A 12,680-nucleotide genomic window follows, 5' to 3' on the forward strand; every position below is an offset into this window, starting at 1 on the left:
GTACCACAGTTCTGGGGGTGTGGCTTGGTGTGCCACGCCACGCCCCCTCGGTTCTGACTCTTCTCTCCTCCACCGAACGTAAACACAGCAGCGGATCCAAGATGGCCCCCCAGCCCGTGTTCCGAGCGGCTGGTCTCGTGCTGTTCTCGGTGCTTCTCACGGTTCTGCTCGGGCTCGGTCTACCGGCGCTGCTCAACGCGCTCATGCGGCTGCTCGGGCTCCCGGAGAGCAGCGTCACGGAGTGCGTGGTGCTCGTGTACGCGGGGTTCGTGCTGTTCGTCGCGACGCCCCGGATCCCCCGAGGACTGGAGCAGGTGACGTCATCACAGCGCCACTTTAATAAAACTAACAGCAGTAAAGTTATTGTTGAAGAGTCTTCACTTTATACATGTGGCTGTTCATGCTGTTTCCTAACTTTACTGCATGACTGACTTCCTAATGTTGTTATAACACTGTCATACACAGCCTGTAATGCAATTATCCATTAATATTGTGTGTACCTAATGTTTTTAATATATCAAATCAAGATCTGTTTGTAATGTTTTGAATAATGCAACACATCATTAGTGTGTAGTGAAAGGTGTGTATTATGTACATATTCTCTGTATTTGTGTTTTTTTTTTCTTTTATTGCCTATTTGGTTCTAGTGTTATACTTGTATGTGTTCTCTCGTCTGCCTCATTCATCTGCTGCTGTAATAAGTACCCTGCATGGGACATATCAAACTTATCTTAAGAGGTAGGTATTGTAGCACAAATTCAATATATAAATGTAGATAAGTAAAGTACGCATTTTCCATTCTTCTCTTATATATTCTGTATTTCTGTGTGTCTCTGTGTTTAACATGTGTTAATGTGTGTGTCTCTGCAGGTGAGCGGTCGAGCCGTGTTCATCACAGGCTGTGACAGTGGGTTCGGTCACGCGCTCGCCAAACATCTGCACAGCCTGGGCTTCACCGTGTTCGCTGGATGTTTCCTGAAGGTACGACTGAAACATGCACAGCTTATGATTCCTAATGACTTATCCAAACCAGCAACAGAGCTTTTCATCTGGAGAATTTCTTGCAGGATTGTTGTATTAGTGTATTAGTTGGTGGAAGATTAGGAGGGTTAATACCTCCCTGGTTTGCATATTTCACCGCTTAAATGATGTTGGAGCGGAGAAGCTCTGTACTCTCTGCAGGATCAAGGTGGAGAAGGAGCCAAGGAGCTCGAGGAGTTCCACTCCGATCGCATGAAGCTCGTCCAGCTGGACGTGTGCAGCGAGGAGCAGGTGAACCAGGCTGTGGAATTCATCAAAGAGAACCTGGAGGACTCTGAAAGAGGTAAATAACTGGAACGGCCTCCGTGATAGAGGATTAAGGTTTGCTCCCTCGCAGATTTAATCCTGTGTCCCTGTTCCTGCTGCAGGCCTGTGGGCCGTGGTGAACAACGCCGGCAAGTCGACCTTCGGAGAGGTGGAGTTTACCTCCATGGACACGTTCAAGGAGGTGTCAGAGGTCAACCTGTGGGGAACCATCAGGGTCACCAAAGCTGTTCTGCCGTTAATCCGCAGGGCCAAAGGTCAGTGGCTGGAGAATCTCACATGATCAATTTCACAAGTGGAATAGAGTCCAAAGGGGAAAGAATCATAAACCTGGATCTTACATATTTACTCCGATTTTTTTTTACGATGGATTATAAACATTGTTAGGATTCCTGTTTGAAAGAAAACTAAGTTGTGTCTCGTGAGTTTTGTGAAGAACTTTAACAATACAAACAATCCTGAAGTTGAAGGACACGTTTACAGTCCTCGTCTATAATAAGTGGAAGTTGTATTACCTTTTATTAACTGTATATTATATCATCTTTGAGAAGCATTTTCTTAAGAAATATGATATACAGTAAATTAATGTACAATGAAAAGTAAAACAATGTGCGATTTTGTAAATTGACAAATGACAATGAATCATATAAACCAGAAGAAACAAAAGGAATGCCTGTCAAATAACATGTGTTTTCAGTTGAAATATAGTTATACCAGAGTGTAGAAGCAAGAACGACTGTAGATAATGTTTAAAAAAAAGAAATCTGGCCTCAGCAAACGTTTAATGAAATAGTTTGTGAAGCTGAGAAAAGCTCCAGTTTGTTGTATTTAGGTCAAGAGGATGAGACCCTGAGGATCTGAAGCTGCATTTAAAACCTGTTCAAAAATGATCATATCCGTGGTGGTGCATTAACTGTCAAATTTATTTATTTATTCATACTTCATTTAACCAGGAAGGTCCCAGTGAAAAACAATATCTCTTTTGCTTCGGCAGGTCGTGTGGTGAACATGGCCAGCCTGTACGGCAGGATGGGAAATGTCAACCGGTCTGCTTACTGCGTGTCTAAATACGGCCTGGAGGCCTTTTCCGACTGCCTGCGCTATGAGATGAAGACCTGGGGAGTCAAGGTGTCCATCGTGGAACCCGGGAACTTCATCGCGGCCACCGGCATCCTGACCCGCGACATCGTGGCCAGCACGGCCAGCAAGCTGTGGAGCGAGGCCCCCTCCATCGTGAAGGAGGACTACGGGAAGGCCCACTTGGAGCAGCACGTGGCTCTGATGCGCTCCTTCTGCAGCAGCGGCTCCAAGAGCATGGCCCCCGTGTTGGACGACATCACCGACGCCATCATGTCCAAACACCCGTACGCACGATACTGTCCCTCCGAGCCACACTGGTGGATCCGCCTGCAGCTGATGACCCACCTGCCCACCGCCCTGTCCGACCTTCTCTACTTCTAAACCAGAGTTTTCTCCGTCTCTCACGTCCTCAGATCACATGTCGGTGATTCTTCAACATTCTCAGAGCTACAGACTCTGCTCTCTGTTCCTCAGCACTTGAAGCCATTCACTGACCAAGCCTTAAAAGTTAATGGTTCCTTTAAACTGTGAGTAAACTCTTGCACTTTGGTACATCTTACAAATACCACAGCTTTATCTATACATAGAGATTCAGAGATAAGTAGTTACTACTTGGTGTTGGGCTATGACACACTTTTTGCTGTGATGCCTTCTTTTTAAAAAACTCATATTTCTCTCCTATCTTTTATTTGTTGTTTCCCTGATTCTTGTTATTGTTTTGCCTTGTGTGAATCTTCTGGGGGGGCCGGTGGTGCAGCTGAGAAGGCCCCTGCGGTTCTGTTGTGGCTGTGGCCGGAACAAACCAAGGGCAGCTACTGTAAGAGTTGGTGGGATTTGGCTCGACTCGCCACCAAAGTTACGTAACGGCAACACAAGCCCACTTTGTCTCACATGCTCTTGAGACTAGAACAGTTTGGTCGAATGATGTGATGAATGCGCTTAGACAAACAGGTTAGCCCCCCCCCCCCCGTCTTCTTCTTCTGGGAAAGTAATTTGTATTTGAAATAATGTCAATGAAAAGAGCATTTTATTTTTGAAATCTTTTTAATCTCAGCCTCTCTTTTCAATAAATCATTTGAAATAAAGTGACCTGATTTTAATGGTGTGTTTGCTCATGGCAGATTGTCCTGGGTGGTGCCAGAAAATGTAAAACGACGCATTTGTCCAACAGGTGGCGCAAAAGCACTACGAGCCCAACCGACCACTGCTGTCTCCCTGCAGAAATCATCCGTTGCAGGTCAGGATGTTAATGTCCCAATTTAAACTGCTTTCACATTAGAGCAAAGATGAAGCACAGACATGAAAGAATACACAGTTTTCATATAGTGACTTGGAGATAATTTAGAATACTCATTTTGTAATACAGTAAATGAAAAGGAACTGTTCCTTTATGAAACCACTTTGAAATTCTCTCCATCTGGATTATTATTTATTCACACACTCATTGGTATTAGTTCCCTAAACGTGCATTTTTTTTTCCAAGGAGATCCCTGAATATATCTCTGGGAAATTTGCAGATTGTATCTTTATCCGCACCAAAGTGTTTTGGGTTCCTTGCCGACACACGTCCAATTCTTCCACCAAGTTTTGTGGAAACAAACAAACAAACGGATAAAAGCCAGCAGCGTGGGAACATTTTCGAGGAGGCCAATGGAGACCAGACCTTGAATCTGCCTTTAAGCGACAAAACTAAATTGTATCTTTATAGTTATTTACAGACACCGACTCAAACACAGTCCTACTACAAATTCAAGCAAGATTAGAATGAATAAATAAACACCAGGAGAAGTTTAACTCAATCGTTCCATATGGCCTCATCAATTAAAACCAGGTCGAGTGTTCATGACACAACATAACACGATCAACTACCAGGAAGGAGGCTGTGAACAACCATCTCACCTGTTCAGGTAACGTGGCTCGGTCCGTGCTGCCATAGGAGCCGACTGGGTCCGTCCAGAACCCGATCTGTCATCAATCTTCAGTGTCACATTACAATCTAAAGGCGATTTGTGACACGACCTCCACAGGACCTTGAGAAGATCCCCGGAGTTCAGTGCATGTCTGAAAGAAGCTGATGTGACTTTTGGATTTGCCCTGCGTCTCTAAGGCCTGTGACAGGTCGAAGAACAATCCTGTAGGATTTAGATTTTTGAGAGATGAAGTCCTGGGGGACTCGCTCGTCTTCCATGCTCTGATTTCCCATCGGCCTTCAGCTCGGCCACAACAACCGAACAAACGACAGACAACGAAAAGGACATCAACAGTCAGTCAAATTCCAAACAACAAAAAAATGTTCCTCCCACGACCGACTTAAGTGAAATGGATGAATCAGAGCACATCAACAAAATATAAATACAACAAAGCCATTAGAGAGAAAAGACAGTGAGTGACAGATATGAAGGGAGCAGCAGTAATAATAGAAATGATAGAGGTATTGTCAATAATGGCAGTATATGTAATTAGACATTGTTTATCTAAGCATTCTAGTTTTGATCATAATCCACAATCAGCTTTCACAAAGATCAAAACAGCAGCCATGATGATTTTCATGTGGTTTATTACGTCTTTTGAACACTCTAATAAACTCTTCTAAATCATTACACCTGAACACATCTCCCCTTTTCATAACAGTATTTAGAACAGTATTTAAGAGCATGACATTTTTTTTCACAGCACTGCCTTGATCATTCCACAGCATGGATCTGCTTCTCCATCCCTCTCTCTCTCTCACTCGCTCTCGGACACAACGATCAAAGCTTTGTGAGACAAAGAACACCAGAGAAATGGAAGCAGCACAAAAGCACCAAAGTTAAAACACTGGCAGTTGGTCGTCAACGTTATCAAGAAAATCGATACGCGACATCACCTCAGGCTTTGGGATCCGTCACGAGTTCCCTGAGGCAACTCCCGGTGGCAAACGAGTTGAGGGAACCGACCTCTTGATAACAAATGTCCCAACTGACGCCCCTGTGTTCTGGAAGCAGATCTAAAACCATGTCTGTACAGCTACGAGGCTCTGCTCATGCGGCCTTCTTTGTAAAACGAAAAAAGATCCCTAGTTCATCATAACATTACCTATGCAGGGAGATACTGTAGATCTGTATATCAAGTAACACGTTTTAAGTATCAATGATCTTTCTTTTTTACATATTTAAGTGGCTTAAATGCAAAAGTGAATGTCTTACACTTACATACAGACATTGAAAACCGTTTTTCGGTGGAAACCCTGACACACTGTACGTGACACCGTTACGTTGAGGTGCTCATACATCCGGGTCACGGTCACATCACACCTGGGGTTATTGTTTTTCTGAGTGAACGTCAGCACACGTTTCCAAACTGTACACGGAGTTTACACCGGATGAGATCAGCTACGTTAAGGTCACTTGAAACTACACACAGTCGACTAATGGGCGTCTTTTTATGCATGACAAGAAAAATTATTAAATTAAAAAAGTTAGACAATGATGTTATCAGCGAGCGCTAAATAAGGAAATAACCTTTTCGGTCGGGATGATGGGACTCGACTGATGCTCATGCAAAGCTTGAACCAAATAGCACCCGGCGGTGACAAGGGGGAAGAACTGGATGGAGGGAAAACAAAAAAAAAAAAAGAGAAACAGGGGACTAAACCTTTGGTTGACAGAAAGCTGTGAAGGCACATTAAAAAATTCCGTCCTAAATCCTTCAAAGTGGGGCACGTTGCGTTGGCGTTTGTCACTTTAATGCTGCAGAGATCAGAGTCAGGGAGGGAATTTCAGCCCCCCCCCTCCCAAAAAAAATAATCAAATAAATAAAACAAAAATGAGGTTGCTGACAGCAGTGGATTTCTCCAGCTGCTGCAGGCAAACACCGTCTCTCAGGAAGTGTCAGCAACATGGCACCGATACAGCAGCGGCGGCAGCAGCCAGGGATTGGGTGTAGTAAATGACATGTAATAGGATTCTTGTAACCCAAATACTTTATCTGGCGACTGGAAACGAAAACGAGGGAAACAGGCACAAGTATCCTACACATGTTGAAATCGTGGTCGTGTGTGTGAAGGTGGAAGAAGTCTTTAGAGATTTAGGACCTTAAATGAACAAAAAAAAACACCCGAGTCGTGTGATAAACAATCCTGTGAGTTACACTTAGAGGCATGAAGTTAGAAATCCGCTGTGTTCATGTTGGAATGTTGCTTTTCTTCATATATAAAACTGTTTGACATGTGTGGTTACAGTCATATTAAGGGTTCGTCGAGCGCTGGAGGTGTAAAATTAGACGCTGCCATTTCAAGCCATCATTTATCAAACTGACAAGGTTATTGTTTCTATTTATAATTCATCTTTTACAGCTAAAACAAAACACAGCCGTCCCACAGCTATTCAATCCCACAGCTGTCAATCACCTGGAGGATGGAGAGGGAGGAAAAGAGGTTCACACCCGTGTTTTCTGCTCCGCGTGGCATCGCCAGATTGAGTCGACCTTAAAAGTTCCAAAAATCTATTATTCTCTTCGGATACATCAGCGTTGGCCTCCGTCCACTTTCCCCACCCGAGCGCGACTGGGAGCAGTATTCCAGATACTCATCTCCAGTGGAACAGATTCTCCGAAGTCTCCTCCCTGGATCCTAATTCACTGCTTTTTTCCTTTCTCCTTTCAGGGTTCATTTTTCCATTCGTCCTCTGCGAAATCCCTCGCGTTCCCTACTTTCTGTGCTCGAGTCCAAGAGGCCACAGCTGGAGAACTCATCATCGCAGGCACCGTGATCATCATCCTCCTCCTCCTCTTCGTCGCCGTACTCTCCCCGAGCCCCCTGCTGGAGCAGCGTGTGAGGAGCCGCTTCAGCTTCGATTGCAGGCACTGGTACGAGATGCTCCTCCAACATTCAAACACTTCTTGGTCCATTTCTCACTCGACAAACTCCACTTCACTAAAGACTGTAAATACAAGTCATGTGCTGTGTAGACAGACTTTTCACTGGGAAAATCCCACCGTGCTCCCATAACTGGGACCTTACAGAGCCCAGAAAAACTCAGTCAGACCAGTTTACTTCACTTCCCGCAGCACTTTGTCGCAAGGAACTGTTTTCTGAAAAATCCTTTGTGGCCGCTGAGGGGAGAGGGCGTCTCTCAGCTTCATGTATACAGTCTGCAGACACACAAACACGACCCGTGGGTGACCTTTCTCTCTCCCTCCAGTGATCACCAATTCCAGATCAGTGACATCATCCTCTGGCCTGTAGCTCCGTTTCCCCTCCCAGCTCCACAGAAGTGGTCAGCGTACAGGGAGGGGGAGGGGGGAGGGGCGGATCCAGGCGGCTGTGAGGAGGGAAATACTTTACAACCCTTCAGACACATGGATGACCTCGGCCAGTCTCTCCCAGTGAAGGTGCGAGGACGTGATTCTGTCTTCATGCAACGTCCCGGCCGCCTCTGGAGCCTCGGCCTTGTAACATTCACATGATACGGATACAGCAATATGTGAGACAAGCAGTTCTGGAGAGGAGGAGTCGACAGTATAGTTTGACTCGGCAGACGCACAGTTTGATGTTCCGATTGCCGCAACCATAGAATCGTGTCAATAAATATATTTTGGTCACTTAATTTTTATTCATGATTTGCATTTAGCAGAAGTTGGGGATCGGTGCGTCCACAACCGTTAAGACAGCCAACACAAAGACGGGCGGAGACGTGGAACCTCTCTGGGATCGACTCTGAATGTGCTGGCAAAAAAAAAAAAAGCCTCAGTGGGTCCTTTGTTGTTTTGTGTTGGATATAGTTTAAAAAAAAAAAAAAAAAAAAATCACATAAAAAAAAAGAAACTGTTAAAAGATTATATATTATCGACAAAAACAAAACAAAAAAAAAAGGATACTAAATGGAACATATAGATACCAAGGTGGAAATACATGGCATTGCCTATGACCTAACACATCTGGATAATTTAAAATAGGCGACCAAGAGGTCTGTAGTCAACTCTCAGGAGTCCATAGTCTTTTCTCTTTTGTCCCCCCCCCCTCAAGTTCTCAGAGTCTCTCCCATGCTTTTTGCCTCCATGCCTCTTCCTGGAATGCTCACAAATCGGGCATTGAAGTCCTGGCGATGTGTTAAGTCCTCAGGCTTGGAGTTTAAATGTTAGTGTGTGTTCTGCTGTGAGTATCTGTACGTGTATATATATATATATATATAAATATATATATATATATATATATACTGTATGGATGCAGTTAATGTGTGGAGGTGTGTGTCTGTGTGAGTGCCTGTGTAGCACAGAGGGATCAGGAGGCTGCCAAGGCCTTGACCAGGTACAGTTTGTCTCCCTGCTCACTGGTGAAGATGGGGGCTTTTTTGTAGTGTTCAACAAGCTCCTCCATAGAGTTGAACTTGCGCTGTCCGATGCAGTAAAGGTTTTCCTTCAGCTGCACTTTGAAATGCTTGTTCTTGCTCTGCGCCTTCAGGGAGATCGAGAAGTCGTTTGGCTGTGAAAAGAGAAAAGAAGAACACGATTATTATCCGTGTTCAGACAATTTCAAAGCAGCAACAAGCGGCGGAGAAAACCAGCGGCTACTGACCGATGACTCGCTGTCTCGGATGAGGAAGTCTCCCTCCGATCCCCTCTGGTTGAGCGCCACCTCCGCCTGATGGCGCGTCACCTTGCCGTAGTACCACTCCTTCCCCGCGAAGCGCCCGATGCCTGAAGGCGAGATGTAGTCACAGTCAGGTGTGGGCGGTCCGGCGAGCCCCGCTCCGGGACTATGGGAGGCGGAGTCCAGCACCGTGACGTAGTTCCTAGGCACCAAGCCGAGCTGTCCGTCCGCTTTGCGGCACTTCCACCACTCCGGGTCGTTCTCCGGCTTCTCCACGACCTCCATCACCTCGCCCTTCTCAAAGTTCAGCTCCTCGTCGTTTTCTGAGCTGAAGGGGTAGAGCGCCTGGACCGTGTGCAGCACCCTGTTCCCGTTTGTGGTGCTGTTCACCACCGCCGCCAGCTTCTCTGTAAGTGATCCCACTGGGTCACCGGGTCCACCCATTCCCCCTCCCCCTGCCGTCCCATCCATGTCCTCCGTCACGTAGTTGGACGGAAACCAACCCGAGCGTCCATTGTAGCTGCCGCGCCACCACCCGTCGCTGCACTTCTCCATCACTATCACCCGTGTGGCTTTCACAAGGGACAGCTCGTCCTCGCGTTCGGCCGTGTAGCTGAACTTGACGAGGGCAGGCAGGTTGAGGTCGTAGAGCCGCTCGCCATTATCGGCATACATGTCTGTGTCAGCGTTGGACGCCGTGTCCCTCATCCCTCCTTTTCTGCTCTTCACCTTCCCAATTCCTACACAAAAAGAGAATCAAGGAAATGTGTCAGGGTTTAGAGAATCTTCACTGAAAAAGCGTCCTGTGAAATGTCAGAATACAAAGCACCTATCATTTTGAATTGGCACAGAGATGGGCCTCTGGCTAATTTGTGAATTTTAAAGTTTTAAATTTTTCTAGAAAAACAAACCCTCAGAATTCAGTTTTGATCCCCCCGGTTGATTTCTCCACAGAAAAACAAAAAACACACTGAAAATGTAAGGGGGGAGGGGAAAAAAGCCCAGTCAAATAGCAGGCAGCGATAACAGGCATTAGGGCAGCAGGGTGGGTAAGCAGGGCTAAAAATCCTTTCCACATTACAGTGCCCTAACCCCCCACATTCCTCATCCAAATACATTCTTGGGGATTAGTCCTGGCTGCTGAGGAAACAAAAAAGTAAAAGGTTGAAAAAAGTTGAGTGGGATGAAAACTTGTTTTGGCACGAGGCTACAATAAATCCTGTGGAAACTCAGAAACGTATTTACTATTGAAATTAATTACCAGCCACACTTGCCTTGAACTCTGCGGGCAAAAAGCTGCAGTCACATTTGATTGCATCTAATCACATTGCACTAATCACCTCGGCCGCCCTGAAACCTGCAGCCGAACTCTCACTGCAGCTGGACACAGACCTCCGTCATGTTTCTACCAACGCTCTGTCTAGCTCTCCAGTCAGCTTCTTTGTCGATTTTGGGAAGTGCACTCAGTGGCACCAGCTCTAAGCTGAAGGGGTATTACCAGGCCCTCTGGACTTTTCCCTGCATTACGGAGCCGGGAGGCCGAGCCCTGGCAGGCCTGTGGTCACCGTCTTAACCGGTCAAGAATTTCAACTTGGGAGCTTGGCATGCAAACAGTTGTGTGAAACAAATGTGTGGCTATCAGAGGAGAGGAGGCCGTGGTGAGATCACTGCCTTGAGATCAGCTTGAATACTCACAGCCTGAAATATCTACACTTTAATTTCTCCTGTGGAAACAAGCAACCAGGGTTTCTGCAGGTTTACACAAGTTAAGTTTAAGACTTATTAAGATGATAATGAATGGAATTCAAGACCTATGTCAAATATGACAGATATATTACAAACTTTGCATTCCACCAAAATATTGCTCATAAAAAGAAGATGTATGTTAGGCCCCTCTGTGCCAGCAAGCAACAGTCAAGCATTTAAAAAAAACTAATATGACCTTACTGTTATCACCACAAGCCTCTGGTCTCACTGATGATGCAGGCAAACCAGAGTGAAGCTAGCCAAGTCAGACACTGATACCAGACAGTGAGTAGGGCAAACCACTGGTTCTATTTATGATTACGTTGGCAAGGCTTTTAAGACGAATAATTTAAAAAGACAGCAGGGTTAAATTATACACAGAGGCAGGGTGTAGTCCTCTGGACAGTGCAGGGAGGAGGATGAGTGTGTTGTTTTGTTTTTTTGTCGTGGAATATGACTAATGTGTCACAACGCCACACTGGATCTGTTTCGCTGCAGATAAATTGTAACTGAAACATGTCCGTGACTCAGGGAGCGCAGACAAATTTCATGGTTGTGCCTGTGTCCAACGTCAAATTGCTTCCAGGTAGACCCTGTTATTAGTCACAGCACTGTACATAACTACAGAGTGCAGACAGGGTGTTAGGAGCTGATGTCTGTGGCTAGTTATGCCTCTGTGCAACCTTAACACCTCCTTAGAGGGAGAACTGCAAAACGATATGAGGAAAAAAACATCTATATACATCTGTAAATTTACATATAAATATACATCTTTTGCATTACAGATTAAAAAGATACATTCAGAAACTCACAAAACCTGGTTGTGAAGTTTCTTTTTGCCTCAAATCACACAAGAATTACTCAAACTGTCTCGAGATCCACAAAAGATAAAACATGACATGTGCAAGTTGGGGGAAGAAACTACACGTGCAGGTGCAAGCCCCCAGGATGTGTTTCGTGTACAGTAGAAAATGACCTAGTTAGCTTAAGGTTAGAGGTCAACCCTGCAGAATTCAAGTGTACTCCGCCTACAGCTGAAAATGGAGGCCACAGTTTGTATCTTATCATGCTGAGCAGGTAACTCTGCTCTTATCAGCATCTCCTGTTAACAATTGTATTGCTGCTTCCTGTTCCAGTCACACAAAAGCTTTAAAAAAGCACAGAGTACGTAACCGCTGCATTTGACTAGATGCTCAATCTGAGCCAGAGGTAATAAAGGGAAGTTGGGATTTGCCTGCGCAGCTTTAGGCAGATGACAGCAAGAGAAGATAAGGGCTTGTTATTGAGGGCTTCGGCTTCTCAGAGGGCCCATCAGTCAGGCTGCTGTGGGTTAACTGCTGATAATTCACTTGTGTGGCCGAGCAGAAGAACGGTGAGGTGGCGCTTTCTTTTACGATTCAGCAGGGGCTCTTATCTCACGGTGCCGCCACACCAAAGCCGAGCTTGGTGTGGGGCCACTGTTTGTTACTGGACACAGCTGCATTCTGTTCAACTGACGGTAAAGGGATTCCTTGATATTGGGCCACAGTTTGATAGTTCAGTGACGCTGAACCTAGAAAGCAACCTTTGGATCCTTAAACATGCTGCGGACCTCTATGAGACATGTCCAGTAGCATTCAGGTATTGACAGGACGCTGTGTGTTTGACTAGACTTATGGCATAAGAGGAGCAGTTCACCTGGGAGTAGGTACAATGAGAAAACCAATATTAAACTTGAAGGTCACACACATCCACCAAGGCTCTATCTCGTCATGTTAAGGAAAGTGGAAAATAATTCCCTCGTCTGCCTGTTTATCCAGATCCGTCCCGGTTGAGTAATGTTTTGTAATTCCGGTGAAAGGCAGAAAAAATGAACAATCAAACAAACAAATGGCAATGAAATCATCTCTTTTGCGGAAGAATAAGTACGTATGTAGAAAACTTGAAAGACTTGAGTATATCCATATTTCTACTTACTACTCCGAACAAAGATGCGCTTGGC

The 12,680-nt window shown here is 45.4% G+C and overlaps 2 protein-coding genes across 6 annotated transcripts in view; one reads left to right on the forward strand and one right to left on the reverse strand.

Moving 5' to 3' along the window:
- Positions 1–7,970, forward strand: bdh1 (3-hydroxybutyrate dehydrogenase, type 1). 4 transcript variants are annotated; one of them, XR_009911976.1, is made up of 8 exons: positions 1–314; positions 871–981; positions 1,183–1,324; positions 1,410–1,562; positions 2,300–3,336; positions 3,557–3,622; positions 7,028–7,230; positions 7,566–7,970. XR_009911976.1 is itself a non-coding variant. In XM_062379500.1 (5 exons), exons 1-5 carry the CDS (start codon positions 102–104, stop codon positions 2,764–2,766), a joined length of 1,086 nt encoding a protein of 361 aa, XP_062235484.1. In that variant the 5' UTR covers positions 1–101; the 3' UTR covers positions 2,767–3,470. The 4 variants fall into 4 exon arrangements, 1 of the variants encoding a protein (XP_062235484.1); XR_009911975.1 differs by having other exon boundaries at positions 7,028–7,970; XR_009911977.1 differs by having other exon boundaries at positions 2,300–2,912; positions 7,028–7,970.
- Positions 4,926–12,680, reverse strand: part of nck1b (NCK adaptor protein 1b) — a 27,112-nt gene continuing 19,357 nt past the window's right edge. For both annotated transcript variants that reach the window (XM_062379496.1, XM_062379499.1), the window contains 2 exons: positions 8,939–9,693; positions 4,926–8,845 (listed from right to left, as the gene is read on the reverse strand). In XM_062379496.1, the coding sequence (XP_062235480.1) occupies positions 8,645–8,845; positions 8,939–9,693 (956 nt within the window). In that variant the 3' untranslated portion in view covers positions 4,926–8,644. The remainder of the gene's footprint in view (positions 8,846–8,938; positions 9,694–12,680) is intronic.

Source organism: Platichthys flesus, chromosome 21 (genome assembly GCF_949316205.1).
Source record: "Platichthys flesus chromosome 21, fPlaFle2.1, whole genome shotgun sequence".
NCBI lineage: Eukaryota > Metazoa > Chordata > Actinopteri > Pleuronectiformes > Pleuronectidae > Platichthys > Platichthys flesus.

What these genes read in the sequence shown, in the direction of transcription:
- bdh1 (XM_062379500.1), top strand. Translation starts at nt 102, where the DNA reads ATGGCCCCCCAGCCCGTGTTCCGAGCGGCTGGTCTCGTGCTGTTCTCG. An exon ending in TCCCCCGAGGACTGGAGCAG is followed by an intron (nt 315 to 870) that starts GTGACGTCATCA and finishes GTGTCTCTGCAG; the next exon opens with GTGAGCGGTCGAGCCGTGTT. An exon ending in TCGCTGGATGTTTCCTGAAG is followed by an intron (nt 982 to 1,182) that starts GTACGACTGAAA and finishes TACTCTCTGCAG; the next exon opens with GATCAAGGTGGAGAAGGAGC.